General features: G+C 42.7%; 1 protein-coding gene across 1 annotated transcript; it reads right to left on the reverse strand.

The window, feature by feature from the left end:
* Positions 1–119: 119 nt before the first annotated feature.
* On the reverse strand, positions 120–24,732 carry sptlc2b (serine palmitoyltransferase, long chain base subunit 2b). Its single transcript, XM_020496744.2, has 12 exons — positions 24,462–24,732; positions 21,783–21,977; positions 20,797–20,951; positions 19,891–20,039; positions 18,524–18,648; positions 13,087–13,180; positions 12,537–12,642; positions 10,871–11,090; positions 10,208–10,334; positions 5,298–5,433; positions 4,883–5,012; positions 120–3,434 (listed from the first exon to the last, which is right to left on the reverse strand). The coding sequence occupies exons 1-12, from the start codon at positions 24,624–24,626 to the stop codon at positions 3,282–3,284; spliced, it is 1,755 nt and encodes a 584-aa protein (XP_020352333.1). The 5' UTR covers positions 24,627–24,732; the 3' UTR covers positions 120–3,281.

The raw sequence follows: 24,732 nt of genomic DNA on the forward strand, positions 1-24,732 counted from the left end.
CTTTAAGATAGAAAGTTGGAAATCATTTTATGCTATTCATTGTGTAAAGTCTTCCCGATAGATTATGTTACACATTGTATGCATATAGACCTGCGTAGAAGACAAATCTAACCAAGAGCTTGAAACAAACAAAAATTGATTTAATCTCAGCACTGTTTAACAGCAGTCAACACAAACCATTGAACTTGCCAAGAGTAAAAGCCTACTGATAACATACAGGTGTACATGCATTTACAGAGTAGGTCAGATCACAGCTCTCTTTCCATTGCAAGTTAAACGATGTAATGTTACATCAAAGGGCTTTTAAATCTTTTAATTTAAAAAACATTTACTTTGAGTTAGATAATGATTAATCACATATGTTTATAGTATTATTGAAATCTAAACAGCCTTCCTGAGATAAATGGTCATGTTACTGGATGTCAGCAATCACATCATGCCTCAATAGAAAGGAGATGGGAACAGGATACAGAGGGTAATCCCAAATAGCACCCTATTCCCTATATAGTGCACCATTTTGACAAGGGCTCTGGTCAAGAGTAGTGCACTATAGGGACTATGGTGCCATTTGGAATGAAGACAGACTACATGGGCCCACCCAGATTTAACTAAACACAACAGAAAAGTAGCAAGTTTAAAATGTTACGTCTGGACAAATTATAGACACTTTAAATCTCAGCCATAGTTTAATAAGGAGTTTGTAGTAGTGGAATGATCACAGTGCTAACCGCAGCTCTCTTCCACATATTTCTACTTCCAATACAAATAAAAATGATGTACACTCACACACACTACAAACTGGATATGTGACTAAAGACAATATTATACTTGAACTGACCCATAAATTGAGCCATGGAAAGTCAAACATAACATTTAAACAAAACAAACTAAAATTAAAACACAAATCAGCCAATTCTGGAATGCCATATTAGAGAAGAATCATTGTGGAAGACCGCTGGCGGGAAAAGATACTTTGTTTAAACCAAGCGTCAGTTAGCCAGCCGTAAAGCCTGTCATTTCAGTGAGGCTACATCATCTGTATATTACCAATGCCTGTCAGTAGTACTAGCACTGTCATTAAGACACACATACTCCATCAAAAGTGTTCCTAAAAGGTTTCTTTTGCTGTCCCTGTAGAACCGTTTTGCTTCCAGGCAGAACTATTTCACCCAACAAAGAACCCTCAAAAGAACCTTTTGGTTAAAGGTTCTGGAACCCCCCCCCCCCCCAAAAAAAAGGGTTCTACCTGGAACCAAAAAAGGATTATACAGAAATAACCAAAGAACCCTTTAGGTGTCTTTATTTGGAGCTGCCACAGAGACATTATATTAGAAACATCTTCCACAAAATAGAGCAGATTGAAAAAAATGACATTTGTAATAAATAAAGGCGTAACACTTCCTGTATGTCTATGTTGTGCATTATATATAGCTCATAAGGCACTATAAATGCACTTATAATGCACTGTGAAGAAGGTATCAATAGGACGTTTTATCAAATAAGGACATATCTGTACATCAGAGAAGCATGGCTAGGATGCATCATCTTCATACATACAGATAAACAGGTGGGTCATATTATGGCCAGCGTGTCATAGTTTACTAAGACATCAACGCTGGTTATTAAGATAAGCACTTAGAAGATATACAGTTAGAGACTCAAACCACGTGGTTCTTCGGTAACGGTCAGTTTCCCGGACACAGATTAAGCCAAGAATCTCCATTCAAATCGTTTTTCAGTCCAGGACTAGCCTAAAAATCGGTGTCCGTGATACCAACCCCAAGAGAAACACTTCACACGACATGGCTCTTATCAAGCTTATAGAAATATTAAAGACTCTTCAGCGATAGACATGTTAAATACGCTAGAGCGTATAGACATGTTTAAGACATTTGGGCTTAAGTCATTCGAGTGCAGGCATAAACGCTAAATATTAAAGGCTGAAGAATGATAGAAAAAAAGCTGTAATATATATATATGAAATATTCACAACATGGCAGCTCTTCAAAAGGGTTCTTACCCTATTCTTCTAAACCGGTGAAATATGTAGCTTACACAGACAGAGAGACAGAGAGAGACAGAGAGAGACAGAGAGAGACAGAGAGACAGAGAGACAGAGAGAGAGAGAGAGAGAGAGAGAGAGAGAGAGAGAGAGAGGATTAGCTCTGATAATAGGTCCAAGACATTGAGATTTTACCTGTTCATTTACTGTGTAAACAGCAGATAATATCAACATTGGTCAGGGAAAGAACCCCCGTGACAATATTAAAGCCTAACACACCGATCAGAGTGGAAAGTTCAATATATAATAAGCTACACTTGACGGTGTACCTCATTTGATATGAAGCCTATATGTTGCCCTATTAGTCATGAATGCTATATATTATTTATGTACTTCTTTCTTGCATTATATTATTATATTATTGCTTGTTATCCTAGAAATATAATCCCTAGAACAAAATGTAGATCCTGGTTCTAGGGATTCCATTTCTCTGATTCGTTAACTTCATTGGTGCAACCAAACAAATTGTATATTTTAATGGCAATAGAAATCCATGTCTTGTTCTACTCTTCCTCCCCATCTTGTTATTATTGCACTAGAAGCCCCCATAATGCAGTTGGAACACGGAAATAAGATTCAACATTTAGGTCCAACACAAAAAAAATGAATTCACAATAAGTTAAGATACATTAAGACAACGATAGGGGCTTTAAACACTTCGAAACGAACATTAAGACAACGATAGGGGCTTTACACACTTCGAAACGAACATTAAGACAACGATAGGGGCTTACACACTTCGAAACGAACATTAAGACAACGATAGGGGCTTTACACACTTCGAAACGAACATTAAGACAACGATAGGGGCATACACACTTCGAAACGAACATTAAGACAACAATAGGGTCTTTACACACTTCGAAACGAACATTAAGACAACGATAGGGGCTTACACACTTCAAAACGAACATTAAGACAACGATGGGGGCTTTACACACTTCGAAACGAACATTAAGACAACGATAGGGGCTTTACACACTTCGAAACGAACATTAAGACAACGATAGGGGCTTACACACTTTGAAACGAACACACACGATGGGACCTTGGTGACTTTCTTTTATCCCTACCCCACTGTAGTGTAGGTCAAGAGATACTCAAATCCCCTAAGTTCCACTTCTACATTTTCATTCCTTAGTCAGGGACTGATTTAGAGCCGGTGCACCAGGTAAGTGCAAAAACAAACAAAGGTGCAAGTATGCCTGGTGTAGCTGGTTCAGTTAGTTATATGACAAGAAGGCTTGACGTGGCTGGGCTCCAGGAGCAGACTCTCCGCAGAGGACCATGGACCCAGGGAGGAGGGGAAATCATGATGTCTGGAGTACTTCAGCTGCAACACATCCCCAACCTCACCGATGGCCTCCAATGCCTGGGGGGGGGAAGAAAGGAGAGATAACAGAAGACCTTATGTTTACTACACATGCAGTCAGAAGTGGGATTCTATACTGAGGAAAGAGGGGAGAGTTGAGTAGCTCACAACAGCAGCATATTGTGAGTATTAAGAACCATGAGTAATTCCTGCTGATCATAGAGACTGAATGGGGAGAGGTGTGCTTCTTACACCATTGTGAGGGTTGCTGAACCATGACATTCACCTGACGAAATTGTTAGTGAAGAAAAATGGAGTCTACTTGCGTAAAGCTAAAACACAACTGAGCACAAAAAAATAAAAATAAATTGGCCTACACCACTTTCCACAAGAGACTTTCTGTGTTGCGATACCGTCGGTCCGCAACCCACCTGGAAACAATTTACCTTCCTTGATTTTCTCTTTTTTACAACACCTTCTCTGAACTTTGAGTAAAGAGGGAGAAAAGATTTCCAAAGAAGAAAAAAAGTGGCTTCATGCATTTTAACAAAGTGAAGCTGATGTGCTTTAAAAATGGAGCATTAAAAACAGTGTTGACATGCTCTTCCAAAAGATAAATGACTGTCCTTGGACAAACAACGCTAAATCTGAGCTTGCTGCTCCACCATAGTTATGGCACTGTGCGGTCGTCCTTCCAAGACTCCCACACCAGAGTTCAAATAGTATTTGTGTTCTTCCAAATACTTTGAACACATAATTGAGCCTCCCTGGGATTGCCAGATGGGTGGGGTTAGCACTTCTGGGATGATTTTGTTGGTTCTGTTGCGCCAGGCGAGCTCAGCTTAGGTATTTGAAGAAAACAAACACTTGCTGAACCCAGGTGTTCTCTCACACCCCCGTCCCTCTCATAAAGCATGTATTGAAATGCCTTTCCTGTCCTCCATGCCTGCAACACATCAGCCCTGACAGTCAGAAGCCAGGCATGACTGACTCACTGCTGGGAGACAGTCAGTCAGTCACTGTAACTACTTTGAGGAGACGAAGAGATGTGGAGGAATTCCATCAGCTATCAAAGGATGATGGTGATGTCTCAAGGGAAAAATAAAGTCTTCACCATACATTCTAACAATGCACCTACTATTGTAACTAACCATAACCATTCACATCAATTGGACTGGACCCGATTCTAGGACCACATAGAAACTTTGGGTATATCTCAATACATAAATGTTGTCTCCTCACTCAGTATCCTTCCTCCTCCTTTCATCCTATACGAAGATAAAAGAGAGTTGAATAGAATATAAATAATTCTGAACACAAATCCTATTGAGTGAGACAGACTGACAAAACGAGGCTACACGTTTGAAAAAGTACCAGCGAGAGCCAGATAGAGATGGCTCCATGGAGAGAGGGAGGAGTCCTTTGACTACTCTGTACTGTGATTAATTGACTCACTGTGTCAAGCATGTCTGGTGCATGTGTGTGTGCGTCTCTGATCGGTGACTCACCGTGTCCAGCATGTCCCTGGTGTGTGCGGCAGACACACAGAACCTGGCCCTGGACTCTATGATGGGTGTGGCAGGGAAGCCAACCACCACCGTCCCAATGTTCCTCTTCAGCATCTCCCTGCCAAACGCCCTGAGAGCGAACCAATCAGAGATCAGGATTATGGACCACGTGACCAATGTGTTAACAATCTGCTTATTCTATGGCTGGCTGGCTGACTGAGCAATGTCATGTTGATCGTGTGAGAGAAAAGTGAATACAACATAAACAATCTGATCATGTTCACTGTGGTTATTTACTCAACAACTGGTGTTAGTTGACCAAGATGTGTGACTTGGCTGACTGATCAAACCTACTCCATCTTAGCTGAGGTTTGTGTTTTTGTAAACATCACGAACTAGCGGTTACCAGACCTACCCTATTTTGGCGGGCATGTAGAGCATCATGGGTACGACAGGAGAGTCATTGTTTCCGTAGATGATGAATCCCATCTCTCGGAGTTTCCTTCGGAAGTATGTGGTATTTTCTGACAACTGCTTTAGACGCTCCGCCCCTGAAACCATTAACAACCTGTTAAACCATTAGCTAATTCATCTATTAACCTGTTAAACCATTAGCTAATTCATCTATTAACCTGTTAAACCATTAGCCAATTCATCTATTAACCTGTTAAACCACTAGCCAATTCATCTATTAACCTGTTAAACCATTAGTGATTACAACCATTAACTAGTAAGAACATGAACAGGTAAACCACAACCATTGAAAGGACTGTGGCATTTACACACCACTTTAGGCCTAACTTCCTTGTTGACTGAAAGGAAGGGATACATCTAGGTGCTCAAACTCAGAAAAAAGCTTCTGCCATTTCATTTTGAAACACATAGCTGAAAACGTAAAGCATTCCAGGCTTAAGTCTGAAATGAAATTAATTTCACAGTCGTTTCCCCTGGGCCCTGGCTTTGGAATTCAAAGCCATTCTGAGAGAATGATAAACGTATAGGCTGAAAAAAAAAGTGGTGCTTTCAGGAGAAGGAATTGCGTTCCACTTGTTTGAAATTCCTTTCATATCGAGGGGCTCCCTGGTAGGAATGTCCTGTCTGTCTCCGGTCTCATCCACATATTTGATTTGAGCTTCAAACCAGAGAAAGTAATTCTGGTTGTGTTAGGGAGGTGGTTCCCTGAACCACACTCGATATGATGAGCAACCTTGCCTGAGACACTCAAGACGTATTACTCTCCAAGCGCCGAACCCCAGTCAGTCATTCTGGCACATGACACACCGGCCAAAACGTTAGCAGCCTCGATGCCACTACTAGTTATGCAGCTATTGGCAGTGAGTACACTTCAAAGGCTTGAATCTCAAACCCACATGGAGCTGGGAACCATCGAACTGTCAATGTTACTCTTTCCTGAGAAAACTGTCAAGTGATTCAGACAAGGCCGTGAGATCAGCCATTTCCATCCATCTGCTTGTCAGAGAATGGTATGGAGCATTGTGATGGTTTGAACATATCTGCTAGATCAGGCTCATATTCATTGAGGACCAAACAGAAGTAAGTGGACTGAAGCTGAGGCCCTACTTGGACTTGATCCAATAAGAATGCTTCATTTTCCGTTGTAAAACGTTTCCCATTGCATGCCCTAATGAATACAACCTTGCTGTTCTGTGGCCCACCTGGGAGGGACCTATCCACTGATACCGGGCGAGATATATATGTTTTCATCCCCCAATGGGTAATGTTGGGCTATAGAGTAATCTGATCCTAGATCTGTGGTTAAACGCAACTTCTACCTTGGTGGGAGACGGGAGGAACCTCCCTGTTAGAGTAACAACCCTGGAGTGACCCGGACCCCTGCTGGGCTGTGTGTGCGTTTGTTTGAATCTGTTTTACCACAGCTCGTTCTCTGAAGCCCTGAAGGTCAGGGGAGACACCTAGAACTCTAACCCCCCCCCAGCGGCAGGCCGCTTTGTACCCAGCTAGAAGGTGCAAAGACAAACACTCCAACACACAGACATCTGAAACCTATAAAAGCTCTATGTGGGGAAAGTCCATGCTACCACTTCACAGGCTTCAATCACCCAGAGCCCTCTGAGGGATGCAGGGGACTGTCCGGAGGTTTTAACCCAGCCTGGTGCTACTGAGAGGGGGATGTGCTCTGCTGTGTGTGTAGGAGTGACTGTCAACACAGTTGATCTCCTTAACTCCACTCCTTTTAACATGCATTGCCTTTAGTTTTTGAGTGATAGTTGGTGGTCGTAGCCCTTTACACTCGTACCTGTATACATACGGGTTGAAAATGGCAGATTTGGACACTGATAAGCGCCTAAATTGGAATGCAGTGGCTTCACAGTAACATGCTATACATGACGTCAGACCTCAGGCTCCACGCTTCACAGCGCTTGAGCACCGCGCGTGACAAGAAATAGCCCAAATCCCTCCCGCTAATTGGGCAACTTTTGCTAATGTTTTGTTGTCTGAGTCAGGGAAATGCTGTACATTGAGGACTCGATGTACAGTATTTCGAAAGATGACATGTTGAGGATTATAATAAAAACTGCTTTGACGTCATACAAGCAAGCAATGAGTCCAAAAGTGCACTTCACATTTCCATATCACAAAACACATGTCATATACCGTGTCAACGTTTATGATCACCATGTTTACATGCCCTGTTACAAGACAACATGGCGTTATACACTGGGTTGTGTTGACAGTTGTCCTGAACAGAAAGAATCTGTTTATTGTATTGTGAAAAAAATTGTTGCAGCAGAAACAGGCATCTGAATGCAATCACGACTCCATTCTATACGCACCAACATTAAACTGAACAAAATGATAAAACGCAACATGTAAAGTGTCGTTTCATGAGCTGAAATAAAAGATCCTAGAAATGTTTCATACGCACAAAAAAGCTCATTTCAAAATTGAGCACAAATTTGTTTACATCCCTGATCATTACACAGGTGCACCTTGTGCTGGCGACCAAAGGCCTCTAAAATGTGGAATTTTGTCACACAATACCACAGATGTCTCAAGTTGAGGGAGCGTGCAACTGGCACGCGGACTGCAGGAATGTCCACCAGAGCTGTTGCCAGAGAATTGATTGTTCATTTCTCTACTGTAAGCCTCAACAGCAGACCACATGTAACCATGCCAGCAGAGGACCTCCCCAGTGGGTAGGCCTGGCTTCCAAGTGGGTGGGCCTATGTCCTCCAAGGCCCACCCATAGCTGCGCCCTTGTCCAGTCATGTGAAATCTACAGATTAGGTCCTAATGAATTCATTTCAATTGACTGATTTCCTTATATGAACTATAACTTAGTAAAATCTTTGAAATAGTTGCATGTTGCATTTATATTTTTGTTCAGTATACAATTTGGTACTCTGAATTGTCTAGTGAAAGCCTAACACTAAGACTGTATTTGAAAATGTAGCTTGTCATGTTGGCAATAGAACAAACTTTCAAATTATGCCCACCCTGACCCAGACTGCGATTTATAATGGACAGTTTTTGGATTGCGTAAACAACGGTAATTGTGTTAAGGCGGGGATGCAGGGCTGTGTTCCAAACAAAACAACTACAAGTGTGCTTGATCTACTTCCTTAACGACAGAGCTAGGAGAGCTAAAAAAATGTAAGTAAAAAAAAGTACCTTATAGTTAAACTTCTTTGAGTCATAAAAGTGTATTTGAATGACTTAGGAACTGCGCACACTTTGGAGAGGTGGGTGGCCACTTGGAGACACCAGTTCGACCTCTCACTCAAACCCATTTTTACCTTGTGTGACACCTACCCCAAAATTCTCCAAGAATACTCTTATCATTTTACTGAACGCATCTTCAGTATTTTCAGATTCCGTTATCAAATGAGGCAAAAAGTACAGTAAATGTCAAATGTGCATCAAATCAATAGTGTAATGTTTGGATTCAGTCTTGTGACAGGTGGACTGGTGGGTCCTCACCTTTAGTGTAATCATTTTCCAAAGAGTTCCCTTTTAATTGCTACCATGTAATCTTATTAAAATCTGTTCCTATACACACACACCCCAGGGATAAAAAAAATCCTAGAATGTTTGGGAATGATGCATAGTCAGGCATTTGGGAAAATTTTACAGCAATATGGAGTGGGAAAGCGGCGTTGCGTTTGGACAATTAATAGACACTGCAGTAAATTAAACCAAATGAAAAAAATCTGTCTTGTCCAGGACCAGCACGTCATAACCAATCAGAGCTACAGTAGGCCTATATGCAAATCATCCGTTTGCCTGACATTTTACAGGCAGCAGCAAGAGCACGACTTTAAATCATTAGAAAGCAATCGCCAAAATACACCCGAATGGATTTCTGAAAATATGAAAATACCAATACAGTCCTCTTACATTAGGGAGCTTCACAATCCCATGGATCAAACAACAATGAACAGGTCGGCGCTCTCTCCCTCAGTTGCCTATGCACATAAACAACAACAAGATCAACAACTAATGCCTGCCTGAGTGAGATGAGCTAAAAATCTGCTGTTGTTGAACAGGGAAAAGGATTCTTACAAGTCAGCCACTTTACTTTTAGTCACCAATAAGGCTGTGTGTGTGTCGGGGAGTCCAAACAGGAATAGTGTCATGGCAACTATATGTGCCATAGTAGAATGATTATTATCCAGACTCTCCTTTGTTTACCTTTCTCTGTTCGCCACTTAGAAATGTATTATACAGCCTTCCTCGCTTGGCTGTAGGTGAGTAATTGCCACTCCTTGAGTCAAAGTACAGATCAGACCAGTTCAAAGCTGGTGAGGAAAATCTATACAAACCCTACATGACATTAAGCTCCCACCTCTGAGCTGTCATCTGTTGGAGAGGGCAATGACTTCGCGTGACAAGATTAACCAAGCAGCAGGGTTTAGGTCAACTCAACAGTGGGCAAAACAGCTCCTAAGCTTTCCAGGTCTTTACTGCCATCTTGTGGCTACTGATGGTAATGACACTGTGGTGTCAGTTACTGCCTAATGCAAACAAAATACTTTTTGTACTGTATAGCAGTCATCAACCCTTTGGCTTAGATTCAACACATCAAACGTTTGATGATTGAATCATGTTTTTCAGTGCCAGGCAAGAACACGAGCCTATAATACAAATAAAAGTTGTCACACCCGTGGTATACCATGGCCGTCAGCCAATCAGCATTCAATGTTCGAACTACCCAGTTTATAACACCCTGTAGCTCTCCAGGACCAGAGATGAAAAGAACTACCTAAACAGACACTAAACTAGTTTTCAATCAACAACACAGTGTGGTACCAGCTGAAGTGGAGGCTTGCTGTGTAAACTCACCCAGAGTGGTGTTGTCCTCTCCCATGATGATCTTCATAGAGGTGATGATCTGTTGTGACACGGGAGGGGACATGGCCGTGGCATAGATTGAACTGTGGGAGTGGGACCGCAGGTAGTCTATCAACTCCTATGGGGGAGAGATACAATAAAACACCATTGTCAATATAAATGGGTTTTATAGTTATAATAATACTACATAAAGGTTGAACTTCAGATCGTGAAAGTCTCCTATTGATGTGAAAGCATGATATGTGACAATCTGAGTTAGGATCTCAAGACAGAATTTAGCCCTTAGATAATTTCCCACATCATGGGGCAATGATAAAACCAGTTTGTCTTGTTGATGACTAAACCTCCACACCTAAACTGTCCTAGTAAACTGTATCAGAAACCACCCCGGAAATCTTAAATCTTATCATTATAAATATGATCTCCCATGTCAGTGCCTGTTATCTATACACACACACACACCTAGCTTTGTTATAATGGAATGTTTTAGAACATTTACTGCCCTGAACATAGCTTTGGGGACCTTGGTACCCTGCCAAGAACATTTCTCCTAACCCGTGACCCTTTGGAGAGAGTCACAGGCTGCCCTACTTCCTAGTCTCGTATTCACTCCGTTACCAATCAAGGTTGCTTTAGAGCAGACAACAAACTCACCCTCTTCCCTCCGATGTATCCTCCAGCAGCACCAAAGCTCTTCGTGAAGGTTCCCATCATGATGTCAACGTCTTTGGGGTCCAGACCAAAGTAGTCCACCACCCCTCCACCTCGTGGTCCGAGAGCTCCGATGCTATGGGCCTCATCCAGGTACAGATAGGCCTTATAATGCTTCTTCAGGGCTATCACCTCAGGCAGACGTACTATAGAGCCCTCCATACTGGGGAGGAGAGGAGAATGGTGAGAGGTGGAGGGAGGAGAGAGAGACACATACACGTTCAAGACTGGCACACTAAAACGATGGGTCAGTTGACTGTACTTTTCACCTTATGTTACTTCACCTAGAAATACAGATGATTAGTTCACCCTAGGTATAATCTCTGCCCACTGAGTGTACACTGCATTGTTTAGTTTATTAGATATACCCATCTAGTACTGGGTCAGACCCCCCTTTGACTCCAGAACAGCCTGAATTATGTTCCTAATGTGTGGCAGGATGTTTATTCCCCACACCGTTACACCACCGCTACGAGGCTGTACCGTTGACCTCAGGCAGGATGGGGCCATTGACTCATGCTGCTTACGCCAAATCCTGACTGCCATCAGCATGACACAACAGGAACGGGGATTTGTTGGACCAGGCAATGTTTTTCCACTCCTCAATTGTCCAGTGTTGGTGATTGCGTGCCCACTGGAGCCCCGCTTCTTGTTTTTAGCTGATAGGAGTGAAACCTGGTGTGGTCATCTGCTGCAATAGTCCATCCGTGACAAGGACCGACGAGTTCTGCATTCCGAGATGTTGTACTGTACACCACTGTTGTACTGCCCCGTTATTTGTCTGTTTGTAGCCCGTCTGTTAGCTTGCACGATTCTTGCCATTCTGATTCGACCGCTCATCAACAAGCTGTTTTCAGGTACAGGACTGCCACTGACAGGATGTGTTTTGGTTTGTCGCACCATTCTCGGTAAACCCTAGACACTGTCGTGCGTGAAAAGCCCAGGAGGCCGTTTCTGAGATACTGGAACCGACGCGCCTGGCACAGACTATCATACCACGGTTAAAGTCACTTGTTCCAACGAACAGTAACTGAATGCCTCCATGCCTGTTTGCCTGCTTTATATACCAAGCCTCGGCCACAATGACTCCTTCTGTAGGAACGGCGTGGTGTACCAAATAAATTAGCCACCGAGAGCATCTTATTTGCAGCTCCTTGATCTTTGTTTGCAGTGGGAAGACAATGACTGTTTATCTTAGGTTCCCTAAGGGTGTGTCAGACCATTTTAACTACACATTAGTGAATTATATTGATTAGGGAGAGGCAGCTTTACTAACAACCATATTGATCATTATGGATTGGTTGACCTTTTACGGTAAGTACCTTACGAAGAACTCAAGCCAGACACTTTTTATGTCCACTTCTATGCGAAGTCTGAATGCACCGCAGTAGGATTCACTCTACATCAATCCATTCAGGGTGCTAGAAAGAGCGTATCCGCATAAAATCGGTTTGATTCATTTCATCTGGATTACATTTGAATTTTTTTTTTTTTTTTTAAATAACATGCCTCCACAGAATCCATCTTTCCCTACATATGAGAGTTCAAAGGGTTAGAATCTGTTAGTCTTTCTAAACAAAAAACAAAAACAAAAAAAAAGGTAGACTACCTGTAGATTCCCTCGACCAGAATGAGCATCTTCTTCCAGGGCCTGTGTGTTCTGGGCTGGCCGTGAACAATGGCATCTCTCAACAGCTTCTCTAGACTCACCATATCTGGGAGCGGAGACCGACAGAACTGTGTTAGAGAAGACTAGGACATAGACAGGGTGTGAATAATGCAGCCGGAATACCTGAACGGTTTTCTGACGTTCAACAATGCTACATTGCATCTGTGATAAGACAACCAGCTGACAAACACAGACTGACACCCAGTCTCAGAGGAGTCTAAAACAAAAACCTTGGCAGGAACAAGGAGCAGACTATTGGTAATGCTTCTATTACGTGACACACCGAACTGATTACAAAGGGAGGAACAGTAGATTATGTAACGGTAAACGTGTGTGACGGGTGTCGCCGACGGGCACACCCACTACTGGTGCCAGGTAAAAACACACCAAAAACACAGAGCCTTTGTGGAATTCTGATTGTCCAGTTTCCCCCCCAGTGTGTAGTGGCCTTGGGGGTAGTTGAGTGGAACTAGTTTTAAAGGGTACTCACTGTTGTGTTTGAAGACGCGGATGGTGGCGCCAGAGAGCCGCGCCCCCAGCGCCAGAGAGGCGTGGTTCAACTCATCACTCAGAATCAAACAGCCCTGGAAATAGAAAATCAATTTACAGAAAGTATTTTCATACAACATATTCAAACTTGCCCCTTACAGAGCGATGGAGGACATTCAATGGCGTAGAATCCTTATAGGAGCCATCGTCTTAAATCAAGTAACTCATACAGTATATTACATCAAACAGCCCTAGAATGACTTAATATTCATCAAATGTATTTTACATAGCAATACAATATACTGAAGAACTAAAGTGGTATACAGGACAGCTTCCCTGAAGGGGAGGGCTTTACAGACAGTCTCACAGTCAGTGACACCTCGGCCATCACATGACACCACACACCGTTGCATAGTTACCGCAGGACAGGTTACACAATTTAATCATCGAGTGAATGAATGATTGAGCAGAATGAGCTCATTATTCAATGACACAATTTACAAGAAGAAGCGAGGAAAGGAGGAAGAACGAGAGAGAGAGACCGACTGGGTTTAAGAATTCTGGACCTTTACCTCCTCTCTAACCAGTGGTTCCGATGTCCGTCAGGACAGGAAATGTGTGTTCTTACTCTCACGAGGACGACCGCGTGTGTGTAAGAGAGGGTACAACACATGCTATTTACACGCTCAAATGCCCACATGGGCTTGTTCACATTGGTCAGACAAAACGCGCACTCGAAGAGTAGCTGAACACAAAACAGCTATCCGCACCAAAAATATGGACTGCGCGATCCCATGCCTGGATGGGAGACCAGATGCTGCTGGAAATGGTGTTGGAGGGCCAGTAGGAGTCACTTTTTCCTCTGGTCCAAAAATAAATAATAATATCCCAATGCCCCAGGGCAGTGATTGGGGACATTGCCTTATGTAGGTTGTGGTCTTTTAGATGGGACGTTAAACAGGTGTCCGGACTCTCTGTGGTCACTAAAAATCCCATGACACTTATCATAAGAATAGGGGTGTTAACACCGGGGTCCTGGCTAAATTCCCAAACTGGCCCTCACACCATCACGGCCACCTAACCATCCCCAGCTTCCCTTCCAATTGGCTCATTCTTCCCCCCCTCCTCTCCCCTGTAACTATTCCCCAAGTCGTTGCTATAAAATGTGTTCTCAGTCAACTTATCCGGTAAAATAAAAAAATTACCAATACATTCGTGAATGCCAATCACGGTGCAGTTTCAACCCTGAAATTCTGGGTAATTGAGAAGGTTTCGCTTTCCTCCAGAGGAGGCAATATTGTGAGGCAATTGTTACAGCGAGCAGCACTTTGGATCGACTGCTTAGATTGTGTCGAGCCAAAGGGTCTGAATGAACAGCTCTCCCTCTTCTTTTTTTGTAAAGACGTTTTCTTTGTTTATTTCTCGGTCTTTTGTTACTCACGTGGAATGCATGTGTAGGAATCTTGAATCAATCATACTACTGTTTGAATAACTTGTGTAGTTGCAGTTACTACTGACATGTTTGATTGACATGACGAGCGGGACATTCCCCTGCGAGGTGATACAGGTGCCTCCCAATATCCTTTTCCCACTCAAAGCTCTGGTGAAGGCGATTCATGGCAAAACGTAAGCTTATTGTTTGTTTGTCCCGTTCATACATCTATCAGCTTTACCCAGAAACAGAGTGCTCATTTTTTCTTTAGTCTCCCGAAAAGTCGACAGTTAAAGTACCCTGGGGTAATTTCATTTTACTTTCTGTCAACACACACACACACACACACACACACACACACACACACACACACACACACACACACACACACACACACACACACACACACACACACAGAGAGAGAGAGAGAGAATGTGTCTGACACAGAGCGCTTCCTACTTTTCACATTGTAGTCATTTTGCACACTCTTATCCAGAGACTTACAATTAGTGTATTCATCTTAAGATAGCTAGGTGGGACAACCACTTATCACAGGCATATAAAGTACATTTTTCCTCAATAACGTAGCTATCAGTAGTCAGAGCAAGGAGGTAGGGTTCAGCGATGTCAACCTTTGTCCTATGATGATTTATGTACCAGATCATGGCGAAAGATGTTGTTGAAAGCCTGGGAAGAGGCTAAGTGCAGGCAATAGCAAATGTTTTCGAACAGGTGTGTGTGTGCGTGGCACGCACATGATGGAGCAGTGACTGTCTGATGAGGAACAGTCTTACCGTAGCGAGTTAAGTTATATATCATGGCCTTTAATTTTTTGTGCCATCTCTCATAAAGCTGTGATTGAGAAGCCTATGCTTAGGCTATAGACCTTCATTCTTGAAAGCCACAACAACTCTAGGGCAACACCTTCGTAGCCTAGAACATTTGGGAAATGAGCTACTGTTCATAACTTTAAGTTGTCTTAAGGCTTTTATGATAGGCCTAGTAGGAGATACAGTTGAAGCCGGAAGTTTACGTACACCTTAGCCAAATACATTTAAAAACTCTGTTTTTCACAATTCCTAACATTTAAATTCCGTCTTAATCCTATAGAACATTTGTGTGCAGAACTGAAAAAGCGTGTGCGAGCAAGGAGGCCTACAAACCTGACTCGGTTACACCAGCTCTGTCAGGAGGAATGGGCCAACATTCACCCAACATTTTGTGGGAAGCTTGTGGAAGGCTACCCGAAACGTTTGACCCAAGCAAACAATTTATAGACAATGCTACCAATTACTAATTGAGTGTATGTAAACTTCTGACCCACTGGGAATGTGATGAAAGAAATAAAAGCTGAAAGAAATCATTCTCTACTATTATTCTGACTAGAGGTCGACAATCGGAAATCGGTATTTTTGGGCGCCAATTAAAAAAACAACAACCTTTATTTAACTAGTAAGTCAGTTAATAACACATTCTTATTTTCAATGACGGCCTAGGAACGGTGGGTTAACTGCCTCGTTCAGGGGCAGAACAACAGATTTTCACCTTGTCAGCTCGGGGGATCCAATCTTGCAACCTTACAGTTAACTAGTCCAACGCAATAACGACCTGCCTCTCTCTCGCTGCACTCCACAAGTAGACTGCCTGCTACACGAATGCAGTAAGCCAAGGTAAGTTGCTAGCTAGAATTAAACTTATCTTATAAAAAACAATCAATCATAATCACTAGTTAACTACACATGGTTGATGATATTACTAGATATTATCTAGCGTATCCTGCGTTGCATATAATCTGACTGAGCATACAAGCATACAAGTATCTAAGTATCTGACTGAGCGGTGGTAGGCAGAAGCAGGCGCGTAAACATTCATTCAAACAGCACTTTCGTGCGTTTTGCCAGCAGCTCTTCGTTGTGCGTCAAGCATTGCACTGTTTATGACTTCAAGCCTATCAATTCCCGAGATGAGGCTGGTGTAACCGAAGTGAAATGGCTAGCTAGTTAGCGTGCGCTAATAGCGTTTCAAACGTCACTCGCTCTGAGCCTTCTAGTAGTTGTTCCCCTTGCTCTGCATGGGTAACGCTGCTTCGAGGGTGGCTGTTGTCGTTGTGTTGCTGGTTCGAGCTCAGGGAGGAGCAAGGAGAGGGACGGAAGCTATACTGTTACACTGGCAATACTAAAGTGCCTATAAGAACATCCAATAGTCAAAGGTTAATGAAATACAAATGGTATAGAGGGAAATAGTCCTATAATTCCTATAATAACTACAACCTAAAACTTCTTACCTGGGAATATTGAAGACTCATGTTAAAAGGAACCACCAGCTTTCATATGTTCTCATGTTCTGAGCAAGGAACTGAAACGTTAGCTTTCTTACATAGCACATATTGCACTTTTAATTTCAGTATTGTTGTAATTGTCATTATTACAAATAAATAAATAAAATAAAAAACTTCCGATTAATCGGCATTGAAAAATCATAATCAGTCGACCTCTAATTCTGACATTTCACATTCTTAAAATAAAGTGGTGATCCTAACTGACCTAAAACAGGGAATTTTTACTAGGATTAAATGTCAGGAATTGTGAAAAACTGAGATTAAATATATTTGGCTAAGGTGTATGTAAACTTCGACTTCAACTGTATCTTGTGTACTGCCCTGCTGTGCAATCCGAGACTCCGTTTTTTACTGAGCAGCGCCAGTCAAGTTCAAATAGGCTAAACTATTGTCTGTCACATCACAAAGTCGTCACAATCGACAATGGCTGTCAATCATCGTTGATCGACGATGCTATCATAAAGTCTCCCGACACTACTTCATATGCTACTACCCTCAGGGCCATTGGTGTCGTCAGGCATTATGACAATTGACTACCCCGTATCTCAATGTTTTGAGAACACATGGAGGAAACTAGATTGTTTTGGAATGGCGTTAACCCTTTAAGACCAATGTACAACTGGTGAATGAAAACATAACATGTTTTCACCACCAAAAGGAAATACGCTGTGTGCCCAACAGCGATCATTTCAGGGAAGGAAAGGTTACTTTAATACATTGACTTACAGAAAGTGAGAGGAAAGAGGGGAGAGAGAAAGTGAGATCGAGAGAAAGGCACACACACACACACACACACACACACACACACACACACACACACACACACACACACACACACACACACACACACAGAGAGACAGATAAAAGTGATATACATAAGCTAAGTTTACATCCAATTGGCGACAGATTTTCATGCAAATATCCTACAATCCGCATAAAGAAATATATGCACGTTTCAACCCTACTGATAGATTTGTCACAAAAACTGTGGCGTTAATTAGCAACTGTGTCTACTCCGGCCTTGGTAACGTCACTCGAGCCAACAGCTTGCAGTTACAGTGTGGATAGGCTGTGGGCGGATAGGCTGTGGGCGGATAGGCTGTGGGCGGATAGGCTGTGGGCGGATAGGCTGTGGGCGGATAGGCTGTGGGCGGATAGGCTGTGGGCGGATAGGCTGTGGGCGGATAGGCTGTGGGCGGATAGGCTGTGGGCGGATAGGCTGTGGGCGGATAGGCTGTGGGCGCAGTCTATATGATGAGATTATTATGGAAAAGCATCGATCATCATGTCACCAGAATAAAACCCTCGATATTTATTGGAAAGGAGCATCAAGCGCATCACCTTGCACTTTCACCCCCCCGCGAAGTTCATCCAAATGTATTTAATGTGTAGCCTAATAAACTGCATGCTTTCCTGAATCGCAGTAAGCGTACTACACACCAGCCCACGTGACTCAGTTTACTTCGATATGGTCATTAAATAAATATTTGAGCATAAAGGCGCTTACGTCGCTATTTCTCGCATAATTAATGTTACCGACATAAAAAGAGTGTACCAAAACTTCCATCACAGCTTTCGTGTTTTTAAAAGTTGTTTTATATGGTAGTACTTTACTTGCATTAAAACTGTGGATGGAAATATGGCGAGGCATTCCTGCACAATTCCTACCTTCCCAGCGAGAGCAGGAATGTTCATGGAGTTGGTAGCGAAGCCCATCCCAAACGCCATGGATGACTCCACCCCCAGGAACCTAGCAACCAGCTGCTCCAACTCCTCATGGATGTCCAGGTTACCTGGAGACAGCAGAACATGCCAATACAATAAGGCCTTACTGTAAAAAGGTCAACTCAGCTAAATGACATTGCCACCAGCAGCACCGCAGATATTGAGATAAGTGAGATGCAAGATTTCTCTCTCACACAGTATCTACGCACGTGCACAGGTTCACAGTGTGGTAGCCAGGGCACCAAAACGGAGGAGAAGTTGAGCCTCACACATTGAAATTGACCCACCATGCTGTTTACTTACTGCATCTACATCCTATCGCTGAGTCTATGAACAAGTGTTCATGTCAATGTAAAGTGCATGACGTCAATAAAGATGCACGAACATAACTATCCATATCAGTAACAGTGATGCTCTGTGGGTGTTTTCACACTTGGACCCTTTCAGACAATTTTTGTGCAGTGTTTACACTTCAAAATGAACTCGGATCACTCAAAAGAGCCATTGAACCAAACAGAGACCATCTCGGAGGTGGTCGGATTTCAGTTTGCGGTCCGGTTCCCTTTTTAGGGCAATGTGAACACAAAGCTCTCAGTCGCTTGTCATTATTCCCACACCACACACTAGACTAACGCAACACCGTTTCCCCTGCCGTTTCCCCTGCCAAAAAGAGAGAAGATGAGGTGCAAATTTTTTATTTTTTTTATTGATTAGCAATTGTCAAGGATGCACAGAAATTCCAAAATACGTGTGGTTTTCAGTTCAGATTATTGGTCTCCTCCCCTTCATCTACACTGATTGAAGTAGATTTTAAAAAATGACATCAATAAGGGATCATAGCTTTCCCCTGGTCAGACACGCATGGAAAGAGCAGGTGTTCCTAATGTTTTGTACACTCAGTGTATGTCCAACATGTCATTATATTCGGTGCTCTGTCATTGTGTGGTACATAATAACAGAGGACGTGCATTTTGTTTCCTTGTTTCTTTAAAAATGACAAAACCAAAGAATACGGGAGAAACAAGACCAACAACAAATTGAGCGGAGCAGCTTGTCTGTACTAGTGCAGGCTTCATATCTGTGCTTCGTTTTAGATAGCATATGCCATTCATCCAAAGCGACTTACAGACATGCGTGAATAGACTGTGTTCGGGCGGTATCGGGAATCGAACCCACCATACAGCCATTGCAAGGGCCATGCTATACCGGAGCTACAGAGGTCCACAGATATGAGTGTATCAAAGCAAATGCCGCCCCGCCCCCCCCCCCCCCCCCCCCCCCACAAGAAGGTTATTATAACCAGGTCTTACCCATCTCAGAGCGGGTGCTGCCCACTCCCACACCGTACTTGTGTGTTGACCCTGTGGCATTGTCAGCACACCTCCCAGTGTTCTCAGCAAAGCCCAGGTAGTTATAAGAACCCATGTTGATCACGTCTTTCACCACCTTGCCTGTGTGTCTGGCAGACAAAGACACAACTTTGAGCAACTCTGACAAGACATTAAACAAGACGTATTAAACAAACCAGTGTCAAAAAGAGAACATACCCATGACAATATTGAAGGTGTTTCCTTTATTTTTATACAGTACTTCTCATTTTTGAGAAGTGTTTGAAGTGTGTTTGAAAAGGTTTTGTTTTTAACGGCATCTTGACGTGATGGGTTCCCTAACACTTACATTTGGTTGTGGAAAATAAGCTAATAAAATCAAATAGGGCCTAGCTAAGTGAAAGAGGTCAACCATTAACACACAATAGCATGTGATAAATACAGTTGGTGGTTTCTATCCAGCACATTTGTCCCGACAGTCTCCCCTCACAAAAAGCAGAAATTTAAGTTAAAATAGTGTCACCAGTGAAACTTACCAAAAAATCTATTTTTTGAGTGGATTTGTCCTTTAAGTAGGGCAACGACCTGAAGGGTGATAGAGGGGGCATGATAGCGCCATGCCTTCCATGACGTAGGTAGGTAAGGACACACACATTTTGGTATTCTATCCTTGTGAGGACCTAAAATGTATTTCCATTCAAAATCCTATTTTCCCCAACTCTAAACTTTAACCAGTAACCCAACCTCTCACCCTGACCTTAATTCTAACCCTAATTGTAATCCTAATTGTAAACCTAAACCTAACCTAAGGCCAAACAAATGGCCTCGTAGGAGCCCCCCACACACTATAAGTAAGCCCTGTTAGGGTTGTTAGGGTGCACGACTCACTCGAACGTCCAGTTGTAGTCTTTGGAGGTTCTCTCCACCAGGTCCATCTTGGCTCCAGGGACACTGCAGATAGGCCTGTTCCAGTTGTCACGGATACGCATGTATAGATTCCTGGTGTAGAAGTTCTCAAAGTCCTGGTACAGCGGAACAAAGTCCTACAACACAGACAGAGAGAGATATCACTGTCATACGTTAGAATGATTAGCTAGGTCTGGATCAATCCAAGCGCACAGGTGTGTCTTTCTTTCAAGCTTTCAGAGAGCTCGTTTGACATAGTTTACGCTTGCACTGAGCATTGCTGTTTACAAATAACAGGTTTGGGAAACGCTTACTCTGTTCTGCAACCTTCCTTGAGTAATTGTTAGGACATAACGGTTGCACTGAGCATAATGGTTGTGAAACACATTCCTGTGTTACATGGCAACATTTCCTTTCGTAGGAAAGCCGGAAGAAAAGCCATTATCCATCGGGTGATTGAGAATTCTTGGGTGTGTGACATCACTCAGAGCCCTTACCAGAACACAAAACATGGCAGACAATTTCTCTCGGGTTGAGATCTGACACCAGTAGTAATCACCAACTTCAATGAAGTTCAAATTGAAAGACGTCTAATATTCCTACATCCGAATAAGATTGTCGCCAAGGAGACGCACCTTATTCACACAGCGCTTGAGTAAATATTAGAATTGTAATAGTTGGGTCTACATCAAAGCAACGAATCCAGTAAAAGTCAGTTAGGGTGGGAGCAGAGTGAGAGTGGTGAGCATGGAGTCTGTAGAAGTTATCCCTAACCACTGATACAGGGTCAGATCTTAATGATTAGGTTAGGATTGGGAAGGTGGGCCGGTGAGGTGGTTAGTGGCAAATACCTTATTCTTTAGAAAAATACAGACAAACAAAATGTATAGACACTCTGGATACGAGTGTCTGCTAAATGACCAAAACGCAACAGTAAATATAACAAAAGTACTGTCTGCATCTCTTACCTTCTGTTCGTCCCTCTCTCTGGCCACGTGGCAGTTCTCGACGCCCCAGTTGCGGAGGAAGTCTCTGAGGTACCCGAAGATGGTGAGGATGCCGTAGCCCACGTAGGTGAGAACCGCCACAAGCAGAGGAGTCTCCTCAAACTGCTCCACAAACGGCCTGTTGTACAGGCTGGTGCTACGCACAACATGGTTGTTCTGGAGAAGAAGAAATACACGGACAACAGAAGACGGTGGTGTTACTTACTCAAAGTGATTTTGTGTTGACCTTTGCATGAAATTCCGTTAACGCCAAACAAGGTGACACGGAACCGCCATTGTTTTTGGGGTAGGCCTAGTCGTTGCTTAGCAAAGCGTACCCTAACGGCAGTTGAAGTTACTTCTGTCCCATGGGTGACAGCCAAGGTGAGAAAAATATTAACGAGTGACATTTGAGTGAACTTATTATCTCTGATTACATAGGCCAGGGATAGAATCTAGGGTGATTTGTGAGAGTGAACATTTAAAAAAAGGTGTTTAGTTTGGCTTCCAGATTAAGAGAGTCTAACAACTACATTTAAGAGGCTTGCCGAGCCTTTCTATGGACATTAAAACAACTCAGAGGGAAACATGAGGAAAAATAGGCCCAGGTCTTCTTTATTCAGAGATCGTTTGTTAAAAACACAGAGGAACAAAAACAGACCCAAGACCATTTCAAGTTATACAATAAAACATTTTTTTTAAACATAAAAACATAAGTGCAGTTGTTCCCCCCCATAAAAAGCCAGATCACATAGCCCCTAGGCTCAGAGGGTTATCCATAGGTTTCCAATTGAGGCTGAACTGTGGTTTATTGTCCTGAAAACTATACTCTGAAATCAAATGACCTGAAGTCAGTCAGCCTCGTCCCCCATTAAACCCCTGGCTGCTTAGCAACCACACGTGACCCAGTCATGCCCCTCTCTGAAATACCTTTGTGGTGTATGTGTTTGCACGCATACAGGCTGTTCTGAACTGAGCTCAGAACTGGTCAAACCGGCTACCAGGGTCTGTCTCCCACGGGGAACAAACATGAGGAAATAGCCCTCTAACTAGTCCACTAACCAACATACACCCTGAGGTCTGACTGCTAACAACTAGACCTTTAGGCTAACTGAAATGCACAGAGAGAGAGAGTTGCTTCATGTTTAAAGTGAAAAATGCCTTTCAGAGAAAGCAGTTAGTGTCCTAGGCCCTACATCCACTACCACAGACTATTAAAAACAGACAGATCTTATTTGAGCACCATTTATAGCTGTGCATTAGAAACAGTCCTAAGACCAACTGTCATGTGAGAAGAGACTGCTGTGAACCTGGGGTGGAAACTGGAAATGTAGCCTACAGTACAGTATGTTAGAAACAGATAAGATTAGCATTCCTGAAACATTACTTTGTCTCTGAGAAATTAAGCTAATTGACTGCACCCAAATTGGACATTTTAATTTAGAGGATTCATATAATATTCAATAACTATTCTCCATAGCAGTGTCAGTGTAAACAGAGACCAGCCCTTCTACAACCTGACGTACAATTTGATGTTTTTTTAAACAATGAGTTAGAAACAAGGAATCCAAAGACACGGTCAAAAGAAATCGACTTGCATTGGATTTGTGCCACACATGCTTAAAAGTTAGCTTTTTAAACAGTGTCCAGGTAAACAAAACCAAAGCATAGGTTGCTGTCATACCTTGTCCATAAACTGCTTACAGGGTAAGGAAACCAATGTCATTTTGTAATTTGGGTGAACTATACTGATAACAAATATCACCTAAAAGTAGGAACAGCACCATTTAGTGGTCAGAACCTGGTAATATCAGGATATAGGATGGGACACAAACCAAACAACTTCAATGACTAATTTGTCTCAACTGCCACCTTGTCCCTCTCTTCCATATCTTTCTCCTCAAAGACATTCCTGCACTGCCAGGGCCCACTCCCATAGCCATCAGCCATTCTCCCCAGGTGCAGGCTTGTGTGCTGCCCGGGGAGGGGAGTGTGTGTGTTTCTGGGAGACAAAGTACTCCTGTCTAGTTGTTACACAACAAAAGCTCTGCCTCCCCATGCTGACGGGTATTCTCCATAGTAGTGTCAGTGTAAACAGAGACCAGCCCTTCTACAATCTCTCTCTCACACACACACACACACACACACACACACACACACACAGTTATTGCTAAATGCTGTTCTACTACACACATACCAGCATTATTACGTCATCAGAAAAAGAAAAAAAACATTATAGGTGTTTTGAGTTCAAAAGAGTGAATTTATGATGTCAATGATTAGTTTAAAAGTGTCTTTTGGGAAAACTAAATAAAACCAATGTTCAAAATGAGTCAAGGATGTGGTCGATTGTGTACTGTAAACTTTCCTATTCACTTTCACCAATGAAACATAGCCTAATCATAGGCTGCTATCTGACAACACCCATAACCTATCCCTCAGTACACAAATTATGAGGCTTGATCATTTAGTAAGAAAACATCCACCCTGTCAAACTTATAATAATACAACTACGACTAGGTAATAAAAGCTACACAATGAAGCGAATTATTCAACTGTTTGATACTTCGTCGGGCTGTGGTTATTCAATCTACTTGTGAACAAAGGCAAGTGTTTCTTCCCTATTCCTATGTAGCGGTAGCGTTGACGGGTGGGCCTCACCTTCTCACTCGGGCGCCGATACTTCTTCTGTTGCGGTTGTTGGAACAAACAATGATTCTTCACGAAACCGTTCCTTCCCGTAGATTTTTTACCGTTTGCGGTCCGGTGGCAAACATCTCCATTTACCAACTTATTCGCCGAGCTCTCAGTCATACTTGGTGGCATTTATTCGCTTGAATATCCCGGTTGTATACTTGTTCACCAAGGGACTCTTCTCTTCTCAGTTAATGCCGGAACTAGCATTCTGCCAGCAGCACAAACAACGACGTCA

This window comes from Oncorhynchus kisutch, linkage group LG12 (genome assembly GCF_002021735.2).
Source record: "Oncorhynchus kisutch isolate 150728-3 linkage group LG12, Okis_V2, whole genome shotgun sequence".
NCBI classification, from domain to species: domain Eukaryota; kingdom Metazoa; phylum Chordata; class Actinopteri; order Salmoniformes; family Salmonidae; genus Oncorhynchus; species Oncorhynchus kisutch.

Bases quoted from the DNA above. Each gene is read 5' to 3' on its own strand.
- sptlc2b (XM_020496744.2), bottom strand. From the start codon at position 24,626: ATGCCACCAAGTATGACTGAGAGCTCGGCGAATAAGTTGGTAAATGGA. The intron at 21,978-24,461 runs GTGAGGCCCACC...CTTCTTCTCCAG, and splicing joins ATCGGCGCCCGAGTGAGAAG to AACAACCATGTTGTGCGTAG. The intron at 5,434-10,207 runs GTGAGTTTACAC...TAATGGTTTCAG, and splicing joins AGAGGACAACACCACTCTGG to GGGCGGAGCGTCTAAAGCAG.